The following is a 23,156-nucleotide window of genomic DNA, read 5'->3' on the forward strand; positions in this document are numbered from 1 at the left end:
AAATGTGCATGTATGGATACAGAGTGGCAAGAGGCATGAGTCAACTATGCCGCCTCCCAATACTCAGTCATATCTCAACTGTTCAATTGGCACTTGAGCAGGGTACTGCAGGCACCTGTGGTATTGTACCCAAGCAAAGGGGGAATGGAAATTAGGAGATAAAGTAAGATAATAAACTGACTACAAACAACAGCACCTAAGAAATGTTACCATCCAAATCAAGTTCTCTTGTTTTATACAATATCTTACACTAACAGCAACTTACCTGGTGTTCCAGCTTCCGTAAGGCCATACTGTAACCTAGCTAACTTATAAAATAAATGGTCTTAGGTGAAAAGGAATATATTGATTTAAAAACAAGTTCTTGCTTTGAGAAATTTCAGATTAAAAGTCATTTATTTAAGATTTCTCAAGTGCCTAGTTTGCTATGATTAATCCATGTTACATTTCAACTGAACATTTAAAGTAGGTTCAGATCCATTTATCATAACTGCCAAGCAAAGTTGTTGCAGTACATGTAATATCTTTTTCTTTAACTCGTGTGGCACACAATTGCCTTTATTTAAGAGAGCCTTCTGGTAAGGACCCCTATATATGAGCAACATGACTCTAGTTCCGTCCTCACATCCACTTGGTAGTTCCCCAGATACCTTCAGCTGAGCTTGCTTTGTTCAGAATGTGGGGTGAACCCAAGTCATCCAGCTCTGTGGCACACTGTCAGCAGTCATTAACTGAAGCAATATGGAGCAGGTCAATAATACTGTTGTGAAACACTTACTGCAGAATCATTGAATATTGTTATCAGATATTGCCTGTACCCATGGATTCCTTTTGAACTGGAAAGGAGGCAATATCTTGACTCCATAACAGCTGCACTAAGTTAACAAATTAATAGCTGTAGGCTTAGTGTTCGAGATTTTTTTTTAAACTAGCCCTCTTGGTGAAAGTACCCATGTCATTTTCAGTTCAACAGTACTTGACCCACTGCATCTGATGTTCATATTAAAACAGAGGGTTAATGGCTCCAGCCTTGTATCAATTATGGAATGCTTCAGGCAAATGTCTAATAATCAACAGATAACTGAAATAGTCACCATTTTTAATAAATTCAACTGCTTGTGAATTTTAATTATATACACTGCTATATAATCAAACACAGTGGGGTGGTAGTGATGGGGCAGAAATTAACTGAATCAATGGAAATGAAAAGCAGACAGCCAGATGATCCAGTTTACAGCCAAAGTGGTGAAAGTGAAAATTACCCCCACTTCTGTCATTTGTTTTACAGATCCAGCACGAGGCACTCATATCTTGTTTGAAGCCCCAGCAACGGATCTTCTGTGCAGATCTACATTCCAAACATATTTATGGCCAGAAAATGTAAATACCCTTTTCTGAAGAAATGCAAATTAAGTTTCTATTAAGTATTAAAGTTTATAGTAAACTCAGAATGATTATTTTTAAAATATCATTAATGGTGACAGTAAACCAGTTATTTGAATATAGAGCCAGTTCAATCTTCACCAGTACAATCTCATCTGTCTGCCTCCTGCAACACTTTTTTGAATTGCCCTTTGATTGAGTGCACTGCATGGTAAGTCAGCAGATTTTAATTTTGAAAGCATATCCTATAAAGAATTATCAAAAAAATACAGAGCCGCATTGCTATGTGGGGGAGTAACTAGCAGGCCTGAATCCTTGCTAATCAGCCCCCTTGAGGAAGACCGATTTAAAAACTTAATGCCCTAAAATTGAGATCTTCCAGACCATGCCCACAAAGTGGACCCCATATCTCAACAGCATTCAGAGCAAAGGACACAGGGAAATCTGGCAGGTGACCCCATCTCCACCTCAAGTTACACAGCGGGCCTTCGCTGGGACTGACTGAATTCGGCTCACCTGGAATTTACAGAATGCAATTATTAAACCAGAGTCCTGCCATTTGTAGGTCCATCTCGAGTTCTTAATTGGGAGCCTATGTTGCCAATTTATGAAGCTCTTTCCATAATGCGCTCTCCAATTAATCCCTCCTCTGTGCACATTACCTGTGAGATTACAAGTATCTGGCTGTAACCTTGTCTCACTCTTTTCTCCCCCCCCCTAGTCCCAGAGTTTTGACTGGAAGACACTTGTTGAAGGGGACTGCAGTTCTGACCTCTGAAGATTTCACAATCTTGTATTGTTTTTGGGTGTCTTGCTGGGGAAATGGAGTTTATACAATGTGTGCATGACTCCTTTCTTATCCAGTATGTAAAAAGCTCAACGAGAGAGGGAGTACTGCTGGATCTAGTAATGAGAAATGAACTAGATCAGAGATGTAAGTGATGGGGAACATCTAGGCAATAGCAATCACAACAGGTTTAAGATAAAGGACATAAGTAAGACAAAGACCAAAGTAATAAATTTTTAAAAAGCTGATTTTATAGGGATGAGAATGGCACTAGAAAGTAAACTGGAAAAAAAATTACTGACAAAAAGATAAAATACCAGAGAAACATTTAAAGCCATGATCAACAGGATCCAGTAGAAATATATCCCACTAAAAAGCAAGAACAAACTAGCCAGTAATGACACACCATGAATGAATAAAGGGCAAAAGTGAAACTAAAGAAAAAGGCATTCAGTAAGTACATAGACAACAAAGAAGATAATAAAAAAGGGAATATGAAAAGATTAGGAAGGCAAAGAGAAAGAGAAACTATGAAATTAGATTATCAAGGAATATAAAAGAAAAATCAGGATTGGGATAGGGCCACTAATACATACGATAAACTCACAGATAATGACAGCAAATGGTAGAAATATTAAGTTACTATACCTTGGTATTTACCAGAGAGACCAATATGGTGGACAGGACATTAGATGACCAGATCAAAAAAGATGAGAGACATTTAACATAGAAAGGGCAGAGGTAATTGATAAACTAATCAAACTTGGAGGATAAAATCCCTGGTCTGGATGCATTGCATCCACACACATTAAAAGTTAGGGAAAAGATAGCAGAGGCCTGGCTGACAGCTAATGCAATTCCTATAGTTAACAATGAAGACGGAACAAATCCAGGGAACTATAGACCAATTAGATTAACGTCAGTTGTAGTAAAGATCATGGGATGGCATCCTTACTCAGAATAGGAAAACATCTAGAAACTGAAAATATAATAGCACAAATTTCAAAAGGGCTTGACCAACCTTATTAAATTCTTTGAATAACTAACGTAAGGGTAATGCAGAAGACACAATAGGTTTGGATTTCCAAAAGGCCTTCAATAAAAGGTACTGCATAGTAGAATTATGACTACGGTCAGAACATGTAGAGTCAGGGAACAAATAGCAGAATGGATAGCAAGCTGGCCAGCAAAGAGAGTAGGGGTTAAAGATAGTTACTCAGCCTGGAAAAAGACAAAAAGTGGTGGTCTAGAGGGATTGGTGCTGGGACCACTGTTGTTCACTATTTACATAAACAATTTGGACTTGGGAATCGGAAGTACAATTTCAAAATTTGCAGACACCACCAAATTGAGGGGTGTAATTAATCCAGGAGGACTGCGACAAAATACAGGAAGACATTAATAAACTTGCAGAATGGGTGTGTAATTGGCAAATGAACTTCAATATAGATAAGTGTGAGGGGGTACATTTTGCTAGGAAAAATAAGGAGGCCACATACTCCTTGGAAAATAAGTATCTAAATAGGGTAGAGGGATCTGGGGGTAGATACACAAATCACTAAAGCAGTGGTTCTCAAACTGGGGTCCGCAGAGGCTTTCCAGGGGTTCACGACCGGAAGTAATTTCAGACCTCTTTATAAAACCGAGACTGATTCAGTTCTTGGGAATTATTCTCAACGGCTGGGCCCGCCTCCTCAGAGACCAACAGCTCTCGCTCACTTTGCAACGAGCACTCCCTGGTGCTGCGACCCTGTGCCATCCTCCTGACATGTGATCAGAGTGCCTGCGGGGCCCTTCAAGCCAGTGCCTGAACGTGTTCACGCAAAAACGTACAATCCCAGTGCCGCTGTTACAGAACGTGCCAGTGGGACGCTACGGTGGTGAGTCATGCTTCCAGCAGCACCCCAGCATATGCATGGGTGCTCACTCACCTTGGCCAGCCTGCTGACTGCTTTAAAAATTGTCTAGCACTAAGTGGCCAATAGTGGCCACCTGTTGCTGTGGAGTACCCAGAATTGGTGCGAGAAGCAGGCACACCCATCTCTCTGATATCTGTAAGTAAATATCTGTTTTCTTAAAAGAATTATTAAAACCGTCTACATGCAACTCTTTCATAATGAGTATTATGTAGTATAAGTTAGATTGGGGGGGGGGGGGGGTCAGTGATTACTAATCCATTTGAAAAGTCCTTCAACCAAAGAAGTTTGAGAACCACTGCACTAAAGGTAGTGACGCAGATTAATAAGGCCATAAAAAAGTAAACAAAGCACTGGGGTTAATTTCAAGAGGGATAGAATTAAAAGCAGAGAAGTTATGTTAAACTTGTATAGAACCTTGGTTAGACCACATGGAGTATGGTGAACAGTTCTGGTCTCCATATTATAAAGGATATAGAGGCAAAAAGGATATAAGGGTGCAAAAAAAATTTACTAGAACGATGAGAACGGAGAGGTTATACCGATCAGAAAAGATTGAACAGGCTGGGGCTCTTTTCTCTTGAAAAGAGAAGACTGAGGAGAGACCTGATAGAGATCTTTAAGATTATGAAAGGCTTTGATGGAGTAGACGTAGAGAAGATGTTCCCACTTGCAGGGGAGACCAAAACTAGGGGCCATAAATATAAGATAGTCACTAATAAATCCAATTTCAAGAGAAACTTCTTTACCCAGAGGGTGGTTAAAATGTGGAACTCACTACCACAAGGAGTAGTTGAGGCGACATAGATACATTTAAGGGGAAGCTAGATAAACACGAGGGAGAAAGGAATAGAAGGATATGTGATGAGGATAGATGAAGTAGAGTGGAAGGAGGTTTGTGTGGAGCATAAACACTGGCATGGACCAGTTGGGCCAAACGGCCTGCTTCCATGCTGTAAATAGGAACTAAATAGTACTGTGTACTATTTTACTTCTTTCTCCAATTCAGTTATTATCATTTTAAACTCTCAAGTTATATACTCTTGAAACCTTTAGATAGATCTCTGCTCAAATGTTACAGCCCCTCGTGTGCACAAGTCTGTCCGTTCTACATGCCATAGCTGCTCCTTATTGTCCCAATTTTGTCCTTTTATAAATAAATTTATAATCACTATCTTAAGGATTTTTATTTGCATTTTCTTTGTTTTACATAATATCTTGATTGCCTTTTCAGTTTTTTGGATTTTTTTTTAATTCTAAATTTTACACATGGGAATCTCCAGCTGGTTACTCCCAGATTAACGCTTACTTTGAACGCCGTCAAAGTTAATGGTTTTGAATAAATATTCTGAACACTTTGTACATACACCCTCTCTAAATGTATTATGCTGTTAACATACCCCCTCTCTAAATGTATTATGCTGTTAACATACCTAGTTTTCCTAACGATCACAAAGCTCCTCTCACCAGCAACTACTTCATTACTACCATTTTTATAATGAATCATTTATAATTGTTGCTTTCTACAGTTCAATTTATCACAAATAAAACTAAAGATTAGACCACCTTTCACAGGAATGATTTTCCTCATTCTTCAAAAGACATTCATGGTTTGACGTCACACTGCATGGGATTGGTAACAAATTATCTGTCTGCCATTTAAATGTTTCTTACCTTGAATGTTAGTAGCACTAATCTCAAGGTGGAGGTTTATGGGTTCAAGCCCCACTCCAGGAAAGAAGATAGACTGACAATCCAGAGCAATACTGCACTGTCAGGGGTGATATTCTTCAGATGGGACATTAATCCAAGATCCCATGGGCCTGCTCCAGTGAACATTAAAAGTTCCTGCGGGAGGAAGCACTCCTGCTCAACAAGCACCACGAAAAACATTAACTGGTCCTTTATGACCTGTTAAGTGCTTTGACATTTTTCTGTGGGATTTGATAAGGCACTATATATAAATGCAAGTCTTACTTTTTTCTTTCACATGTGCTACCAATATTGCAACATATAATTTCAACCCCAAAATTCCTGGAAGTCGATCTTCCCTCAATTTGGAAGATTGTTTCTTGGTTAAAATGGGCCTATTTCTGAAAGGGCGTGACTGCTGCCAACGAAGTTGAAGTAGTTGTGCAGTCAGTTTTTTTTGGTTGTTCACTTCAGGACTCACGGGCTCTGGGGGAAAGAATGCTGGGAACACGAAGCAGGCCTTCGGGATTCTCGGGCTCTGGGGGGAAAAATGGCGGGAACACGGAGTGGGCCTTCGGAACTCATGCAAAAAATGTTGGGAACAGAGCAAGCCTTCGGTGGAAAAAAAACCAGAAACATCATCGATATCAGCTTCCAGATTAACATGCAGAACACTTCTGCACAGCGTCCGGTCGTTGGCAGCAGCCACCGTTTCTGAAAAGCTAGGCCCGTTATTGACACATCAAGATGAGAATTCAGATTTTATTGTTGCTTTTTGAAGCTCTCCAGGGTTGGCCCCCAAGTAAACCGAACTGAAAAGGGAAGGACCAGCAACCTTTTCTGCAAGTCTAGTAGGAAGCCAAATACTCAGGCCTGAGCATGATTGGGGCAATGCACCAGAGTGAGGTCATGGCCAGACCCAACAGCCTCCATCATGGCCAATTACTTAGTGTAGCAGCTCAACCCCCGAGTGAATGCTGTACACAGGAGCTTGCACCCGATTCCTAGTAATGGCAGAAATTTTCAGTAGCTATGGCAATCTAAATAGATTTTATACTCAAACTTCAGCTGCAATCTCTGGTGAGAGACCACAAGCCCTTAGAGCATTTAAAGCATCAGTAAAAGCCTCTTTCCATGCATCAACTTCCTTTGACTTTCACTGGAGGGAGGAACAGGAATATTCCACTGAACAGCACACTTGCCACATTATACTTTAATGGAAAAAAGCAATTCAGCCATGAAACCTGGGGGATCAGATAGGACCAGGTGCCCGGCTTGGTCACTACAGAAACCGCTGGAATAAATTGTCCCCAATTATTTGGGGACAATTGGTGGTAACTAGACCCAGCAAAATATGGCATACAGCAATGTCTATTTAATCAATGATGTTTCCCTGCTCACTCCAGGATGTGTTTAATCAGCAACTGAGAAGCAATACCATTGCATTATATTTACATTGTATACACTTCCCCACATCATACTGCAAGCAGAAAGCCCTTTGTAAATGGGCAAAAAACACCAAACCAAAATGTATTCCTGAGTTAGCGGCTTCATTCTAATAGGAGCAATTTGACATCTTTAGTTTCTGTAGTCATGACATTGACAGACTAGACTATTTATAGCCTCATAAATGTAAAGTGCAGAACTGTGGGTTTGAATTATTTGTGGGGGAAGGAATGATGGGTGCCAGGCTGGCAACATGACTTCACCACACTGGTATTGTTCTGGACACCGAGGGGCAAACTAGCTCCAAGCAAGGCCACAGTAAAATCAGGACAATGCTTGTACAGATTCGGTATGCAGCTCTCAAAGCTCAAAAGAGGCCACTGCAGGGAATAGTCCAGCTAATCCTTAAGTCCTTTCTCGTTATGCCTGCACAGGAAAGTAACACAGGGCTCACCTTCCTGGTGCAGATGGGACTGCAAGAATTACTTTATTCAAAAAAAAAGGAACTTGTGCCACATTTTGTTAATGTACAGTTTCAAAAAATACCTAACGGGTAGTTTTTTTGCATTGCATATATACAGTGAATAATTCTCACACTGCTCTACTTCAGTGAGTAAAAACAGTAAATAAAAATTAAGAATTCAACAGAAACTGCGCTCTGGAAGAATGGTCATATTGAGCACCAGGAATTCAGCCTGGTCTCTGCAGTCCCATTTTCAGCAGAGCTCCAGCCAGTGAAAAAGCAACTGATCTCCAGACAGTATCACTTTGTTGCCTTTCGTTTCCCTTTATCTTTTCTTCCTCTCTGCTGTGGTAATTTTTCTTCCTTTCTGCTCTTTGATGCTTTAGGCTTCTTTGGCTGAAAAGAAAAACAATTTATAAGGAATATTAACCATGAAAACATTACACTGCAGAAATAAAACAACCATAACAAAGCAGGGAATGAGAAAAGGCCATTCAGCCCCCAAACCTGCTCCTTCCACAGACACGGTAGGTAGCATAGTGGTTATGTTACTGGACTAATGAGACGGAGACATGAGTTCAAATCCCACCACGGCAGCTGGGGAATTTAAATTCAGTTAATTAAATGTCAGTAATGGGGACCATGAAATTACCGGATTGTCGTAAAAAACCTATCTGGTTCACCAATATCCTTCAGGGAATGAAATCTTACCCAGTCTGGCCTATGTGTTGACTCTTAACTGCCGTCTGAACTGGCCCAGCAAGCCATTCAGTTGTATTCAAGGCGGCTCACCACCTTCGAGAGCAATTAGGGATGGACAATATGTGCTAACCTTGCCGGCGACGTCCATATCCCCTGAATAAATTTAAAAAACACTATGCAATCTACCCGACCAAGGACTCTACCCCCACTCTTAAAATTACCTTTTTTTAAATTATTCGCTCATGGGATGTGGGCGTCGCTGGCAATGCCAGCATTTATTGCCCATCCCTAGTTGCCCTTGAGAAGGTGGTGGTGAGCTGCCTTCTTGAACTGCTGCAGTCCGTGTGGTGAAGGTACTCCCACAGTGCTGTTAGGGAGGGAGTTCCAGGATTTTGACCCAGCGACGATGAAGGATCGGCGATATATTTCTAAGTCAGGATGGTGTGTGACTTGGAGGGAAACTTGGACGTAGTGCCGTTCCCATGCGCCTGCTGCCCTTGTCCTTCTAGGTGGAAGAGGTCGCGGGTTTGGGAGGTGCTGCCGAAGAAGCCTTGGCAAGTTGCTGCAGTGCATCTTGTAGATGGTACACACTGCAGCCACAGATGGAGGGAGTGACTGTTTAAGGTGGTGGACGGGGTGCTAATCAAGCGGGCTGCTTTGTCCTGGATGGTGTCGAGCTTCTTCAGTGTTGTTGGAGCTGCACTCATCCAGGCAAGTGGAGTATTCCATCACACTCCTTACTTGTGCCTTGTAGATGGTGGAAAGGCTTTGGGGAGTCAGGTGGTGAGACACTCGCCGTAGAATACCCAGCCTCTGACCTGCTCTTGTTGCCACTGTATTTATGTGACTGGTCCAGTTAAGTTTCTGGTCAATGGTGACCCCCAGGATGTTGATGGTAGGAGATTCGGCGATGATAATGCCGTTGAATGTCAAGGGGAGGTGGTTAGACTCACACTTGTTGGAGATAGTCATTGCCTGGCACTTCTGTAGCGCGAATGTTACCTGCCACTTTTCAGCCCAAGCCTGAACATCATCCAGGTCTTGTGGCATGCGGGCATGGACTGCTTCATTATCTGAGGAGTTGTGAATGGCACTGAACACTGTGCAGTCTTCAGCGAACATCCCCATTTCTGACAATATGTTGAAGGGAAGGTCATTGATGAAGCAGCTGAAGAGGGTTGGGCCTAGGACACTGCCCTGAGGAACTCCTGCAGCAATGTCCTGGGGCTGTGATGATTGACCTTCAACCACCACAACCATCTCCTTCATGCTAGGTATGACTCCAGCCAGTGGAGAGTTTTCCCCCCCCCCGATTCCCATGGACTTCAGTTTTACTAGGGCTCCTTGATGCCACACTCAGTCAAATGCTGCCTTGATGTCAAGGGCAGTCACTCTCCCCTCACCTCTGGAATTCAGCTCATTTGTCAATGTTTGGACCAAGGCTGTAATGAGGTCGGGAGCCGAGTGGTCTTGGCAGAACCCAAACTGGGCATCTGTGAGCAGGCTATTGGTGAGCACTTTCGATGACACCTTCCATCACTTTGCTGATGATTGAGAGTAGACTGATAATTGGCCGGGTTGGATTTGTCCTGCTTTTTGTGGACAGGACATACCTGGGCAGTGTTCCACATTGTCGGATGGATGCCAGTGTTGTAGCTGAACTGGAACAGCTTGGCTAGAGGCGCTGCTAGTTCAGGAACACAAGTCTCCAGCACGATAGCCGTGACCCATAGCCTTTGCTGTATCCAGTGCACTCAGCCGTTTCTTGATACCACGTGGAGTGAATGGAATTGGTTGAAGACTGGCTTCTGTGATGGTGGGGACCTCAGGAGCAGGCCGATATGGATCATCCACTCGGCACTTCTGGCTGAAGATGGTTGCAAATGCTTCAGCCTTGTCTTTTGCACTCATGTGCTGGGCTCCACCATCATTGAGGGTGGGGATATTCATGGAGCCTCGTCCTCCTGTTAGATGTTTAATGGTCCACCACCATTCACGACTGGATGTGGCAGGATTGCAGAGCTTTGATCTGATCTGTTGATTGTGGGATCACTTAGCCCTGTCTATAGCATGCTGCTTCCGCTTTTTAGCATGCATGTAGTCCTGTGTTGCAGCTTCCCCAGATTGGCACCTCATTTTTAGGTATGCCTGGTGGTGTTCCTGGCATGCTCTTCTACACTCCTTATTGAACCAGGGTTGGTTTTCTGGCTTGGTGGTAATGGTAGCGTGAGGGATATGCCGAGTCATGAAGTTACAGATTGTGGTGGAATACAATTCTGCTGCTACTGATGGCCCACAGCGCCTCATGGATGCCCAGTCTTGAGCTGCTAAATCTGTTCTGAATCTATCCCATTTAGCACGGTGGTAGTGCCACACAACACAATGGAGGATGTCCTCAGTGTGAAGACGGGACTTCGTCTCCACAATGATCGTTACCAATACTGTCATGGACAGATGCATCTGCGACAGGTAGATTGGTGAGGACGAGGTCAATTAGGTTTTTCCCTCATGTTGGTTCTCTCACCACCTGTCGCAGGCCCAGACTGGCAGTTATGTCCTTCAGGACTCGGCCAGCTCGGTCAGTAGTGGCGCTACCGAGCCACTCTTGGTGATGGACATTGAAGTCCCCCACCCAGAGTACATTCTGTGCCCTTGCTACTCAGTGCTTCTTCCAAGTGGGAAGTTATGCACAGTACTCCCCGTTTCCAAAGATAATTGAGAAAAAATTGCAAATATTCATCCGTTCCTATATCCTCACTATTTAACCCAGGCTAGTTGCCCTCCAGACAACACTGCCCCCACAAACAGATGCTTTCAACCTCAGGAAAGTCCCAAACCCCTTTCAATAAAACAAATTATTAAAAAGTACATTGCTCATCCAGCAAACATTACCCTCCTTCTAAATACCATAGATCTGCTCAGACTCATTACGTCAAACAGTAGTAGGCCTATACCTTGCCTTTTAAGAATAAAAAAAAACACTCCTAGGCCAAACTCAGGATATTACGTGGCTTCTTTCCATGCTTTAGGTGCTTTTATTTTTCACAGGACCGGTTCTTGTGGAGCAGACTCCCAACATGCACAGCTGGCTGCAACTCAAATTTCTATAGCCAGGAAGACCAGGCTCAAAATGTTGGGATGAGAAACTATAATTATGAGGAGAGATTTAAGATACTGGCACTATTATTATTGGAGGTGGGAAGGCCAAGAGAAGAGTTAGAGGATTTGATAGGGACAGACTATTTCTGCTGTTGGGGAGTCAGTGATGAGAGGCCATCAATTTGAAAGTGTCAGTAAGAGTGTGAGGAGAAAAATCTTTAAGCAACAAGTTGCTGGAGTTTGGACTGCTTTGCCACAGGGAGTAGTTGAAACAGAGACCATTGCTTCTTTTAAGGGAAGAGTAGATAAACATTTGAAGTAGAGGAAGATTCAGCAGTTATGGTGAGAGAACAGGACAGTAGTAGTTTTGGATTGCAAAGAGCCTGCATCGACACACTGGGCTAAATGGCTTTGTTCTATGCTGTAAACTTCGATGGTTTAAAATGTGTCTTCCTGGCCTTGGCAAGATTACTTTTAGGGTGCTGTTTGGCTGCCACTCGGACATGTCTTAGTGCAAAATAAAAGCATCTTTAATATACCTAGTGCCCAAACTACTCGGGTCCATTTCATTAGGAGATATGTGCTAATCCCCTAAATCTTCAACTTACCAGTCCAATCTATAGCTATAATCCAATCAACTATTATTCCTAGGAAGTTACTTGTTTGGTTTTCATACAAACTTTCTACAGCTGGGTCGAGAGCAGAGAAACAAAACTGCCATCTTTCACTTGGACTCTTTCACAAATCATCCTATTTATGTCAATGCTCTTCTACAACAACCCCTCTTTACAGAGCAACTTCATTTGGTTCCTCAATTTTAAATATCAAGCTGTCCCAGGTAAAATTCTTCAGTCAATATTCTACTTCAAATCATTTTATTCAGTGAGGTGTCCTGTGTCTTAAGTGGTTTCAAAAAGAAACATTAATGAAAGATGGCGTCCTACCTTAATCATTCCATCTAATTCCAGGTTATCCTCAGCCTCATCTGGTTGTACATCCTCTGTCTGCAATCCGTCATTAAGCTCGGAGTCTAGTGACGATCCAACTGCACGTCCATGTTTCAATTTCTTTACAGCTTGCAGTGCATAGGGAGTCAAGTGTGTCTCTCTGTTATAGGTCCGAGTAAATGCAGCTTTCACCTGACCGGGGGGGAAGATTTGAGATGTTGTAAGTAATCTATACAGGTAAGGATTACACAGACTATTGGATCAACCACAGCAGAGAAGTTTAACAATGCCGGGATTGTGTCAGATATGAATTTAGCTTAGACTTGGAATAAGCATCAAATGCAGTTCCACTAGAAACAGACTGCAATAAAGTGTGATCAGCAGAAATGGGTTTGGAGTTACCTTAGGGTCTAGTTTAGAGAAAGGGTCGGGTCGACCACCCCAGCTGCTGATCTCCATGATGCAATCCACATCATCTTTCATCAGATAATACGCGTCCATCGTTTCAACTGCCTCTTGAACACCATTTGTTCCCTGAAGTGTTAGAGGCCGCACAAGAGCGTCCCGCAGATAAGGAAGGTAATCCAGGTTAACGGCCCGCTTACTGGCGTGTGTCCTTTTATCAGTTTTAAAAATAAGTATAGATGAGAGGTTGGAGAAAGATCAACAAACACAGAACAATTAAAAAACAACTTCATCTGAATTTGGTATCTTTATTAACCGTCAGTATTCTTCCCTGGCTGGTCAGCTCACGGGATTAGCTACAAGTACGGACTCCGCGCCAATCAACAAGGAGCACCAGAAGCCACCAAGCACGGAGCTGACCAACTCTTGAGTGTGTCACTCTCCTGAAGCTGCACACTCGCCCACCTTAGCGTCTCCCACTCCCCACTTGAAGCACTGACTCAACGCTGGCTGCACTAGCGCAGTATTTGGCCAGTACCATTCTTTGCGTGTGAACCTAGAGTCCGAGTGCTGACAGGCTAATTCTCCACAGAAGCATCACAAATCGATGTCCACACCCGTCCTTTTTCTAGCAGGGGTGACTTATAGTCATCAGGATTGACAATCCTGGTTGATTTCCACCCGCCCCACCCCACCTCCATAGCTAGAGGTAACAAGGTCGCCACTTCAACTTCAAGGAGTTCAGGTAACTTAGCAATGACTGTGGATTGAATCTGGGCCTTCCGGATATGTATAGCTGAGCATCATACTTCCCATTAAACTATTGGGAGATCCTTACAATGGGGTACCTTTTTTTAAAAATAGCACACAATGTAAATACTGTGGCATTAAGTGGTTATTCTACTGAAATCACATCTCCATACCTTAGGCACATGTGCCTGCAAAGTTCTTGCACGATACGATCGTGCTTGCCAGTGGATGCAAATTTTCCCAACCAACTCGGGAAACTTGGAAACTGCGACATGTAACCTCTCATCAACTCGCCAGGAATCACACTGGCATAAATAGCCTGAAAAGCAACAAGACAGCAAGACTTCAACAGTCTGCAGCAGAAATTCATTTAAACATTTATTATATTTTCACTATCATCCTTAATTCATATCCAGCATCCCTCTAATTCTCTACTCCACTGGTTCAACTGGTCACGACACAGGAGCTTGGAATGCTGCTGTTCGACTTCTCAATGCTATTTTCTGGCCGACCAAGAGCAGGTACAAATCAAGCAAGGCAGACTGAATTTCCTCTGTTTTCCTTTATCATATTTTGTTCCATCCAACTGAGAATTAATAACACTCTCAGACTGAAGCCAATGTAACTGACAGGCAGAGCTAGGTCTCAGTCCACAAGGCAAGCACAAAACTGCCTCGAAATCTCAATCAAAAATATATTCAGAGATCTCGCGTTCATCATGTATATCAGCACACTATTATACAGTTCTTTAAAAACCCATCTTCAAATTTGCAACCAATCCTTCAATCTAGTGATTGCCTATTTCATTCTTTGAGTTTGTTCCATCAGTAATCTGGCCGGGTTCTATGTGCAGTTAGTGTTCTGGTTTAATACTTGACTTTATCTTACTCATGTAGTTTGTAGAATCAAAATTTCTGCATAGATAGCTAATAATTACAATTAAGGAAACAGGGATTTTGGTGCTGTGCATGGGAAAACCAACAGGTACTGTTGCAGAGTGGTGGGATACAGGACTGACCCTGCACTTTGCAGAGTTCAATGTAAAAAGGTGCGCTCCTAGGTCACGTCTTTCCCCTCGAGGAGTGCCGGGGTGGTTGGGGGGGGAATGGGAATATTTATGCGCATTCCAGCAACCGACTTGAGCTACATTTTGGTGAATGACAGCAGATACAAGGTTCTGTGTCACAATTTAAATATAAAGGAGGCCAGTTCTGGATCTCCAACAGTATCGAAGCTCCCTGTTTCCATGGGTGCCACAAGCTTCCATCAGATTGGGCACCTCCTGCTCTGGGCTGCTAAATAAGTGGAAACTGTTTATGCATCTGCATGTTTGTGTCCTAATGCAGGCAGACAGGTGCACTGACTGGCTAATGTGTCATTCCAGGCCGGTCCACTCAGTAAACTGCTAGCTTTCATGAGACTGGACGAAATGGTTCCCAGCCAAAGGTGTGGAACCAAACAAAGGCAGTCCCACGGAGGTGGAACATGAAGGAGAGGGAGTGGAGAAGGATGGTATGTTTGACAGTGTTGAATACTGCAGCAAAGTCCAGGAGAGAGAGTGCTCCCTGGTCACAGTCAGAGGATATCATTGGCGACTTTGACCAAAGTGGTCACTCCAAGCTGTGGGCAGGACAGAAAACAGATAAAAAGGGATTCAAACAGAGACTAGTGGGAGTGGTAACTATAAACAGTCATATTTATGCACAACATTGGTAGTGGTGAGTAAACTGCTAGCTACCATGATACAGAATAAAATTACTACTCACTTGGAGAGATAGTGGTAAATTAAGGACAGCCAGCACAGATTTGTAAAAGGCAAGTTCATTTGTTTAAGGAAATAACCAGAGTGGAATGATAAAAGAAAATGCAGTGGATGTTCTGTATACGGATCTGCAAAAGGCAGGTGTCATGTTGCTGCATAGGAGGCTTGTTGGTAAATTTAATGCACATCATATTAAAGGAACAAGGCAGCATGGATAGGAAATTGGTTAACGGTCAGAAAACAGTTGTGGTTGATATTAGATTTTCAGACTGGAGGGATATAAACAGCTCCCGGGTCAGTGTTAGGACCATTTTGCAGATGATGAAACATTTTGGGAGGAAGAAGGAGGAAAGGAAGTGCACACTAAATGGTAAAAAATAACAGAGTAGAACAGAAGAGGTGTGTGTTCAGGTACACAATCATTACAAGTGGCGAGGAAAAAGTGATAACGTAAAAAAGCATAGGTTTTATAAATAGGGGCTTACAATATAAAAGGAAAGAAGTTATGCTAAACCTATAAAAAAATCATTGGTTACACTGCAGTTAGATTATTGTATCTGGTTTTGGGTGCTCTATTTCAGGAAGGATATCAATGCTACAGGGAATGTGCAGAAGAAATTTACGAAGATGTCAGCACGGAGAGGCTTTAGTTGTGAAAATAGAAAAACGGGTCGTTTTCATTAGAATAGAGAAGGTTTAGGTGAGATCTGATGGAGTCGCTCAAAATTAGGAGGGGTTTTGATGAGAGTTAGGGAACTTTATTTCCATTGGTCGGTGAGTCGTTAACTAGATGGGATAAATTTAATATCAGCATCAGAATGAAGGGAAGTTAGGAGATTTTTATAAACCCAGAAGGTTGTTACGATATTGAATGTCCAGCCAGTAAAAGGAGTGGATGAAGAATCCAGAATAGTTTTTAAAGAGAAGTGGATAAATATTTTTTAAAAGGCTTGTGGGGAATAGGCAGAGGAATAGGATTAAGTGGATAGCTTTCAAAAAGTTGGTACAGGTACGGTGGGCCGAATTGCCTCCATTTGTACTATAACAAACATTGTGATTCTACGTACAAAATTCACAATTATCACAAAGCAATACAATTGACAATTACCACAGATTTGGGCAACTTATCCAAGGCCTTCTCACAAGAAATACAATGCAAAGTCTACAAGTAAACACAACTATCTCTTCCCTAATTTGAATATACAAACTGAATGCCTATCTAGTGACTATTTAAAAGATAGCAGCAAATTAATCATCACAGGGTACAATTTTTTTGTAACCGCTTAGAAAATTAGTTAACAACTGATGCAATGACATTATAGCATTACATTCCTCTGTATACAAAACTTGTAATGTATTGTGCAGGACACTCTACAAAACCCATTACATCACCATCTTCAGCCAGAAGTGCCGAGTGGATGATCCACATCGGCCTCCTCCCGAGGTCCCCACCATCTCAGAAGCCAGTCTTCAGCCAATTCGATTCACCCCATGTGATATCAAGAAACTGCTGAGCGCACTGGATACAGCAAAGGCTATGGGCCCCGACAACATCCCAGCTATCGTGCTGAAGATCTGTGCTCCAGAACTAGCCACGCCTCTAGCCAAACTGTTCCAGTACAGCTACAACACTGGCATCTACCCAACAAAGTGGAAAACTGCCCAGGTATGTCCTGGCCACAAAAAGCAGGATGAATACAACCCGGCCAATTACCGCCCCATCAGTCTACTCTCAATCATCAGCAAAGTGATGGAAGGTGTCAACGAAAGTGCCATCAAGCAGCACTTACTCACCAATAGCCTGCTCACGGATTATCAGTTTCGGTTCCGCCAAGACCACTCGGCTCCCGACCTCATTACAACCTTGGTCCAAACATGGACAAAGGAGCTGAATTCCAGAGGTGAGGTGAGAGTGACTGCCCTTGACATCAAGGCAGCATTTGACTGAGTGTGGCATCAAGGAGCCCTAGTAAAACTGAAGTCAATGGGAATCGGGCGGAAAACTCTCCACTGGCTGGAGTCATACCTAGCACAAAGGAAAATGGTTCTGGTGCTTGACGGTCAATCATCTCATCCCCAGGACATCGCTGCAGGAGTTCCTCAGGGCAGTGTCCTAGGCCCAACCATCTTCAGCTGCTTCATCAATGACCTTCCCTCCAACATATGTTCAGAAATGGGGATGTTCGCTGATGACTGCACAGTGTTCAGCGCCATTCACAACTCCTCAGATAATGAAGCAGTCCATGCCCGCATGCAACAAGACCTGGACGACGTTCAGGCTTGGGCTGATAAGTGGCAGGTAACATTCGCGCCACAGAAGTGCCAGGCAATGACTATCTCCAACAAGCGAGAGTCTAACCACCTCCCCTTGACATTCAACGGTATTACCATCGCTGAATCCCCCACCATCAACATCCTGGGGGTCAGCATTGACCAGAAACTTAACTGGACCAGCCACATAAATACTGTGGCAACAAGAGCAGGTCAGAGGCTGGTTATTCTGCAGAGAGTGTCTCACCTCCTGATTCCCCAAAGCCTTGCCACCATTTACAAGGCATAAGTCAGGAGTGTGATGGAATACTCTCCACTTGCCTGGATGAGTGCAGCTGCAACAACACTGAAGAAGCTCGACACCATCCAGGACAAAGCAGCCCGCTTGATTAGCACCCCATCCACCACCATAAACATTCACTCCGTCCACCACCGACGTACCTTCTTCTTAGGCAGTCCCTCGGAACCGAGGATGACTTGCTTCCACACTAAAAATGAGATCTCAAGTGACTGAAGAGTCCAATGCAGGACCTACAGTCTCTGTCACAGGTGGGGCAGACGGTGGCTGAAGGGGCGGGTGGGTGGGGAGCTTGGGTTGAAGGGCACGCCTTCCGCTGTTTGCACTTGCTCCCAGCGAAGAGACTCGAGGTGTTCAGCGCCTTCCTAGATGCTTCTCCTTCACTTTGTGCGGTCTTGGGCCAGGGATTCCCAGGTGTCGGTGGGGATGTTGCACTTTTTCCAAGGAGGCTTTGAGGGTGTCCTTGAATACGTTTCCTCTGCCCACCTGGAGCTCTCTTGCAGTGTCAGAGCTCAGAGTAGAGCGCTTGTTTTGGGAGTCTCGTATCGGGCATGCGGGCGATGTGGCCCGTCCATCGGAGCTGATCGAGCGTGGTCAAAGCTTCGATGCTGGGGATGTTGGCCTGAGCAAGAACACAGACGTTGGTGCGCCTATCCTGCCAATGGATTTGCAGAATCTTGCGGAGGCAGCGTTGGTGGTACCTCTCCAGTGCTTTGAGGTGCCTGCTGTACATGGTCCATGTCTCTGAAACATACAGGAGGGCGGGTATCACTACTGCTCTGTAGACCATGAGCTTGGTGCTGGGTTTGAGGTCCTGGTCTTCAAACACTCTCTTCCTCAGGCGGTCGAAGGCTGCACTGGCACACTGAAGGCGGTGTTGGACTTAGTCATCGATGTCTGCCCTTGTTGACAGTAGGCTCCCGAGTGTTGTATCCGTGTGTTAATGGAGACACGGAATGCAGGAGTTGGTTTAACAGGTGTTTACTGAACAAAGTCTGGAGGTGAACTAAAAGATACAAGACGCTATACAGGCTTATATACCCGAGTGGTCACTACCGGTATTACAGTTCACAGGGGCTCTTAAAGGTACATACACTACAATTCCTCCCCTTTTAGATAATTAGTACATAACATTTTAAGTAGTCATTAATTAACATGTTTACAAGAACAATAATCTACACATTTGCTGCAGTTAATCAATTATAAGTCAGTCTCTCTGGAGGCTTCCTGACTCGGTCCGGATAACGCCTCGGTGGTGTAGTAGGTTCTTTTGGCAAGGTCAATTCGGCTTGAATGCCAGTGTCGGGTTCATCTGGTTCCAGCATCACCGGATCGGAGGTAGATACTATGGGTATCTCTGCTTCATCATTAGGCGTATAGAGTTGTGGTGTAGGTTGTCCCTTTTCGGATGACTCTATGATCTGGTCAGCATGGCGCCTTATTATGCTTTCTCCAATGTCCACGGTATACATCAGCGGTCCTAGTCGTGTGCAAATAGTTCCAGGCTGCCATTTCTTGGTACGGTAGTCCCGGGCCAAAACTTGTTGACCTATCTGGAAGGTTCTAGTTGGCCTTTCATTCATGCCTTGAAATTGCCGGTTCTCTACGTCCCTTCTGATGTTTGGCTTGATCAAATCCAGCCGGCATCTTAGTCTTCTATTGAAAAACATCATGGCGGGAGTTTGGTTTGTAACCACGTGTTGCATTCCTGTATGCAAACAAGAAGTTATCTACCTTATGTTGTAGATTTATGTCTTCATTACCCATGGCCTTTATGGCCTTCTTGAAGGTCTGGACAAACCTTTCAGCTAATCCATTGGTGGCGGGATGGTATGGGGCGGACGTGTAGTGCTTAACCCCATTGTTTTTTTAAGAACTTCCTGAATTCTTCGGACACAAATTGCAGTCCATTATCAGAACAGATCTGTTCAGGCAGCCCATTCCTGGCAAATATGGTCCTTAATACTGTGATGGTTTTTTCCGTGGTGGTGGAGGACATCTTTATTACCTCCGGCCACTTGGAGTGTGCATCAACCGCGATTAAGAACATTGAGTCCATAAATGGACCAGCAAAGTCGATATGTACCCTTTGCCATGGAGATGAGGGCCACTCCCATGGATGTAGAGGGGCTTGTGGTGGGGCGTTTTGGACCTTCTGGCATCCTAGACAGCTCTTGGTCATTTCTTCAATGTCTCCATCGATACCTGGCCACCACACAAACGCTCTGGCTTGGTTCTTCATTTTCACTCCACCCAGATGCCCCTCGTGAAGCTCCTTTAGCACTTTATCCTGGAGTTTGGGTGGAATCACCACTCTGGATCCACACATCAAGGCTCCTCGGCACACTGACAGCTGTTCTCTTCTTTGCGAGAATGCTGGCAACAGTGGTTCGCCATGTGCTGGCCATCCCTTCACCGTTAAATCGTAGACTCGAGAGAGAGAGAGAGAGAGAGAGAGAGAGTCGGGTCATTTCTCGTTTCCTTTTCAATGGTAGAATTTGTTACTGGTAGACATTCTACTATGGTGGAGTGGAACATCTCCACTGGAGGTGCCTCTTCTACCGTTGGCAACGGTAGGCGCGATAAACCATCAGCATTCCCATGCTGTTTTGAGCCTTTGTATTCTATGTCATATTGGTGTGCCCCTAGGAAAAGGGACCAGCTCTGTAGCCTTTGCGCTGTCATAATGGGAACGCCCATTTTAGGGTTGAATATGGAGACGAGGGGTTGATGGTCAGTCAACAAGGTAAATTTTTGTCCATGTAGGTAATGGTTGAATTTCTTCACGCCCCACACCAGGCTGAGTGCTTCCCTGTCGATCTGGGCATAGTTATGCTCAGCTGAGTTCAATGAGCGTGACGCAAAAGCTATCGGCCGCTCCGAGCCATCAGGGAATCTATGCGATAATACCGCTCCTACGCCGTAAGGGGATGCATCGCACGCCAGTCTGATTGGCAGTGATGGGTTGTAATGAGCCAACACTTCCTTGGACGTGATCAAGCCTTTGCATTTATGGAAGGCACGTTTACAGTCTTCGCTCCATTTCCAAATTACTCCCGTCTGTAGCAGTGCGTTAAGAGGGTGCAGAACAGTTGACAAGTTCGGTAAAAATTTATGATAGTAATTTATCAATCCCAGGAACGACCTTGTGAGACATTTTCAGGTGCTGGGGCTTTTATGACCGCTTCAATTTTTTCAAGTGACTTATGCAACCCTTCTTCGTTAATTATATGGCCACAATATATTTGTTTCTGGAAAAATTCGCACTTGGGGCAATTTGCTCGTAGGCCCCGTTCTCTCAGCCTAGTGAGCACCTGCTCCAAATTGGCAAGGTGCTCATTGTCGTTATCTCCTGTTACAAGGATGTCGTCTAGGTAGCATTGAGTCCCCGGAATCCCTTGCAGGACTTGCTCCATAGCTCTTTGCCAGATAGCTGGAGCTGATGCTACTCCGAAAACCAGTCGATTGTACTGGTACAGGCCTTTGTGTGTGTTTATCGTGAGATACTTTTTAGAGGCCTCCCCAACCTCCATCTGTAGATATGCCTGTGCCAAGTCAATTTTGGTGAAACGTTTCCCTCCAGATAGTGAGGCGAAAATATCTTCTATCCTCGGAAGAGCATACTGTGCCGTGTGAAGGACCGGGTTTACAGTCACCTTGAAGTCCCCACAGATGCGAATTTTTCTTTGTTCTTCAGATTTATCATTATTCAACGTTTTCTTCATGACCGGGACGATGGGTGTTGCCCACTCGTTCCAATCTACCTTGGATAACACGCCTGCCTTTTCCAAATTCTCCAGCTCTGCCTCGACTGCTGGACGAATTGCGTATGGCACCGGCCTTGCCTTAAAAAACTTGGGAATTGCCGCATCTTCCACTTTTATGGAGGCGGTGACGCCTTTCAAGGTTCCTAGTTCCTGTTGAAACACTTCTTTGGCGTTGGCCAAGATGTCTTTTAATCGTTCAGGTATGACGTCATCATCATTTTTTTTCTTACTGGTCACCGTCAGTGCCTGAATGGAGTGCCAGTCTAAACGTATCTTCCTGATCCATTCACGTCCCAACAGCGGTGGACCACCATCTTGCAGAACGTATAAATACAACTTCTGTATTTCCTTGCCGTTGTATACAACAGGCACCCTTATTTTCCCTCTGGGGTATACTTTCTGCCCCGTATATGTCTTCAAGATAATGGATGTGTCTTTCAAAGGTATATGCGGAAATAGCCGCTCGTAATCCCGTCGACTCATGACGGTCAGAGCTGATCCTGTATCTAGCTCCATTTTGACTGGGGACCCCGCTATCGTGAGGGTAACCCAAATGGTCTGGTAATCTTCTTTGGCAATTACATTATGTAATTTGAGACAGCTTAGTCTGTTTCCGGAGTCGCTATCGCTCTTCTGGTCTTCGGAGCTACTGTCTGTCATCATTTGTACCTTTCTGTACTTTTCCTTATTGATTTTTTTTCTGTCAGTGGATTTTTTGTTTCCAGATCGGCATACACGTGCAATGTGTCCCATCTTTCCGCATTGCCTGCATGCTTTGTCCTTGAACCAGCAGTCCCTCTGGTCATGGGTGGATCTGCCGCAGCGATAACATCTCTCGAAACCCCGTGTCATTTCATGGGTGCCGAAGTCCTGTGGCTTTTGCTGTATCTCTGCAGCTCCTCTTGCTGCTGCTTCGTATGATACAGCCACACTGAAAGCCTTGTCCAGTGTCAAATCTTTCTCAGAAAGTAGCCTTTTCTGTGTTCCTTCACTTAAGAGACCGCAGACGAATTTGTCTCGTAGAGAATCTGCCAGTCCTGCCCCGAATTGGCAGTGCTTTGACAGCTTTCTTAATTCGGTGAGGTAATCAGCGTTACTTTCATTCTTGTGCTGATTCCTCCTGAAGAATTTGAATCGTTCCGCTATCAGCAGCGGTGTTGGGTTTAAATGCTCCTGTAGGGTATCAACAATCTCCTTAAAATTCTTGTCCATCAGTTTGGCTGGAGTGATTAAGTTTCGTAACAGCCCGTATGTCCTTGCGCCCATCAGATTTAGAAGTACCGATGCCTTTTTATCATCCTCTACTTCATTCGCTGTGCAATATACCTCCACTCTTTCCACATGTGGTCCAATCCTCTATATCACTATCGAAAGCAGTAATATTGCCAGTCTTAGGCATCCTGAAAATCAAAAATGGCGCCTCCCGCGCTTTCCTTTCTTCCCTGCCGAGAAAAAATGGCGCCTCCTG

General features: G+C 44.1%; 2 protein-coding genes across 2 annotated transcripts in view; one reads left to right on the forward strand and one right to left on the reverse strand.

The window, feature by feature from the left end:
* The window catches only part of wdr19 (WD repeat domain 19), a 103,142-nt gene extending 97,486 nt beyond the window's left edge, over positions 1 to 5,656 (forward strand). Inside the window, exon 24 of the mRNA XM_085968740.1 lies at positions 1,289 to 5,656. The gene's annotated coding sequence lies outside the window, so the exon portion shown is untranslated. The remainder of the gene's footprint in view (positions 1 to 1,288) is intronic.
* A 2,018-nt stretch (positions 5,657 to 7,674) lies between these two features.
* rfc1 (replication factor C (activator 1) 1) overlaps positions 7,675 to 23,156 on the reverse strand; it is a 143,983-nt gene continuing 128,501 nt past the window's right edge. Inside the window, exons 24-27 of the mRNA XM_085965626.1 lie at positions 13,764 to 13,909; positions 12,838 to 13,051; positions 12,433 to 12,627; positions 7,675 to 8,083 (exon numbers count right to left, since the gene is read on the reverse strand). Of these exons, the coding sequence (XP_085821752.1) occupies positions 7,988 to 8,083; positions 12,433 to 12,627; positions 12,838 to 13,051; positions 13,764 to 13,909 (651 nt within the window). The 3' untranslated portion in view covers positions 7,675 to 7,987. The remainder of the gene's footprint in view (positions 8,084 to 12,432; positions 12,628 to 12,837; positions 13,052 to 13,763; positions 13,910 to 23,156) is intronic.

Source organism: Somniosus microcephalus, chromosome 2 (genome assembly GCF_052327205.1).
Source record: "Somniosus microcephalus isolate GS21.2 chromosome 2, FLI_Smic_1.0, whole genome shotgun sequence".
In the NCBI taxonomy this organism is placed as follows: domain Eukaryota; kingdom Metazoa; phylum Chordata; class Chondrichthyes; order Squaliformes; family Somniosidae; genus Somniosus; species Somniosus microcephalus.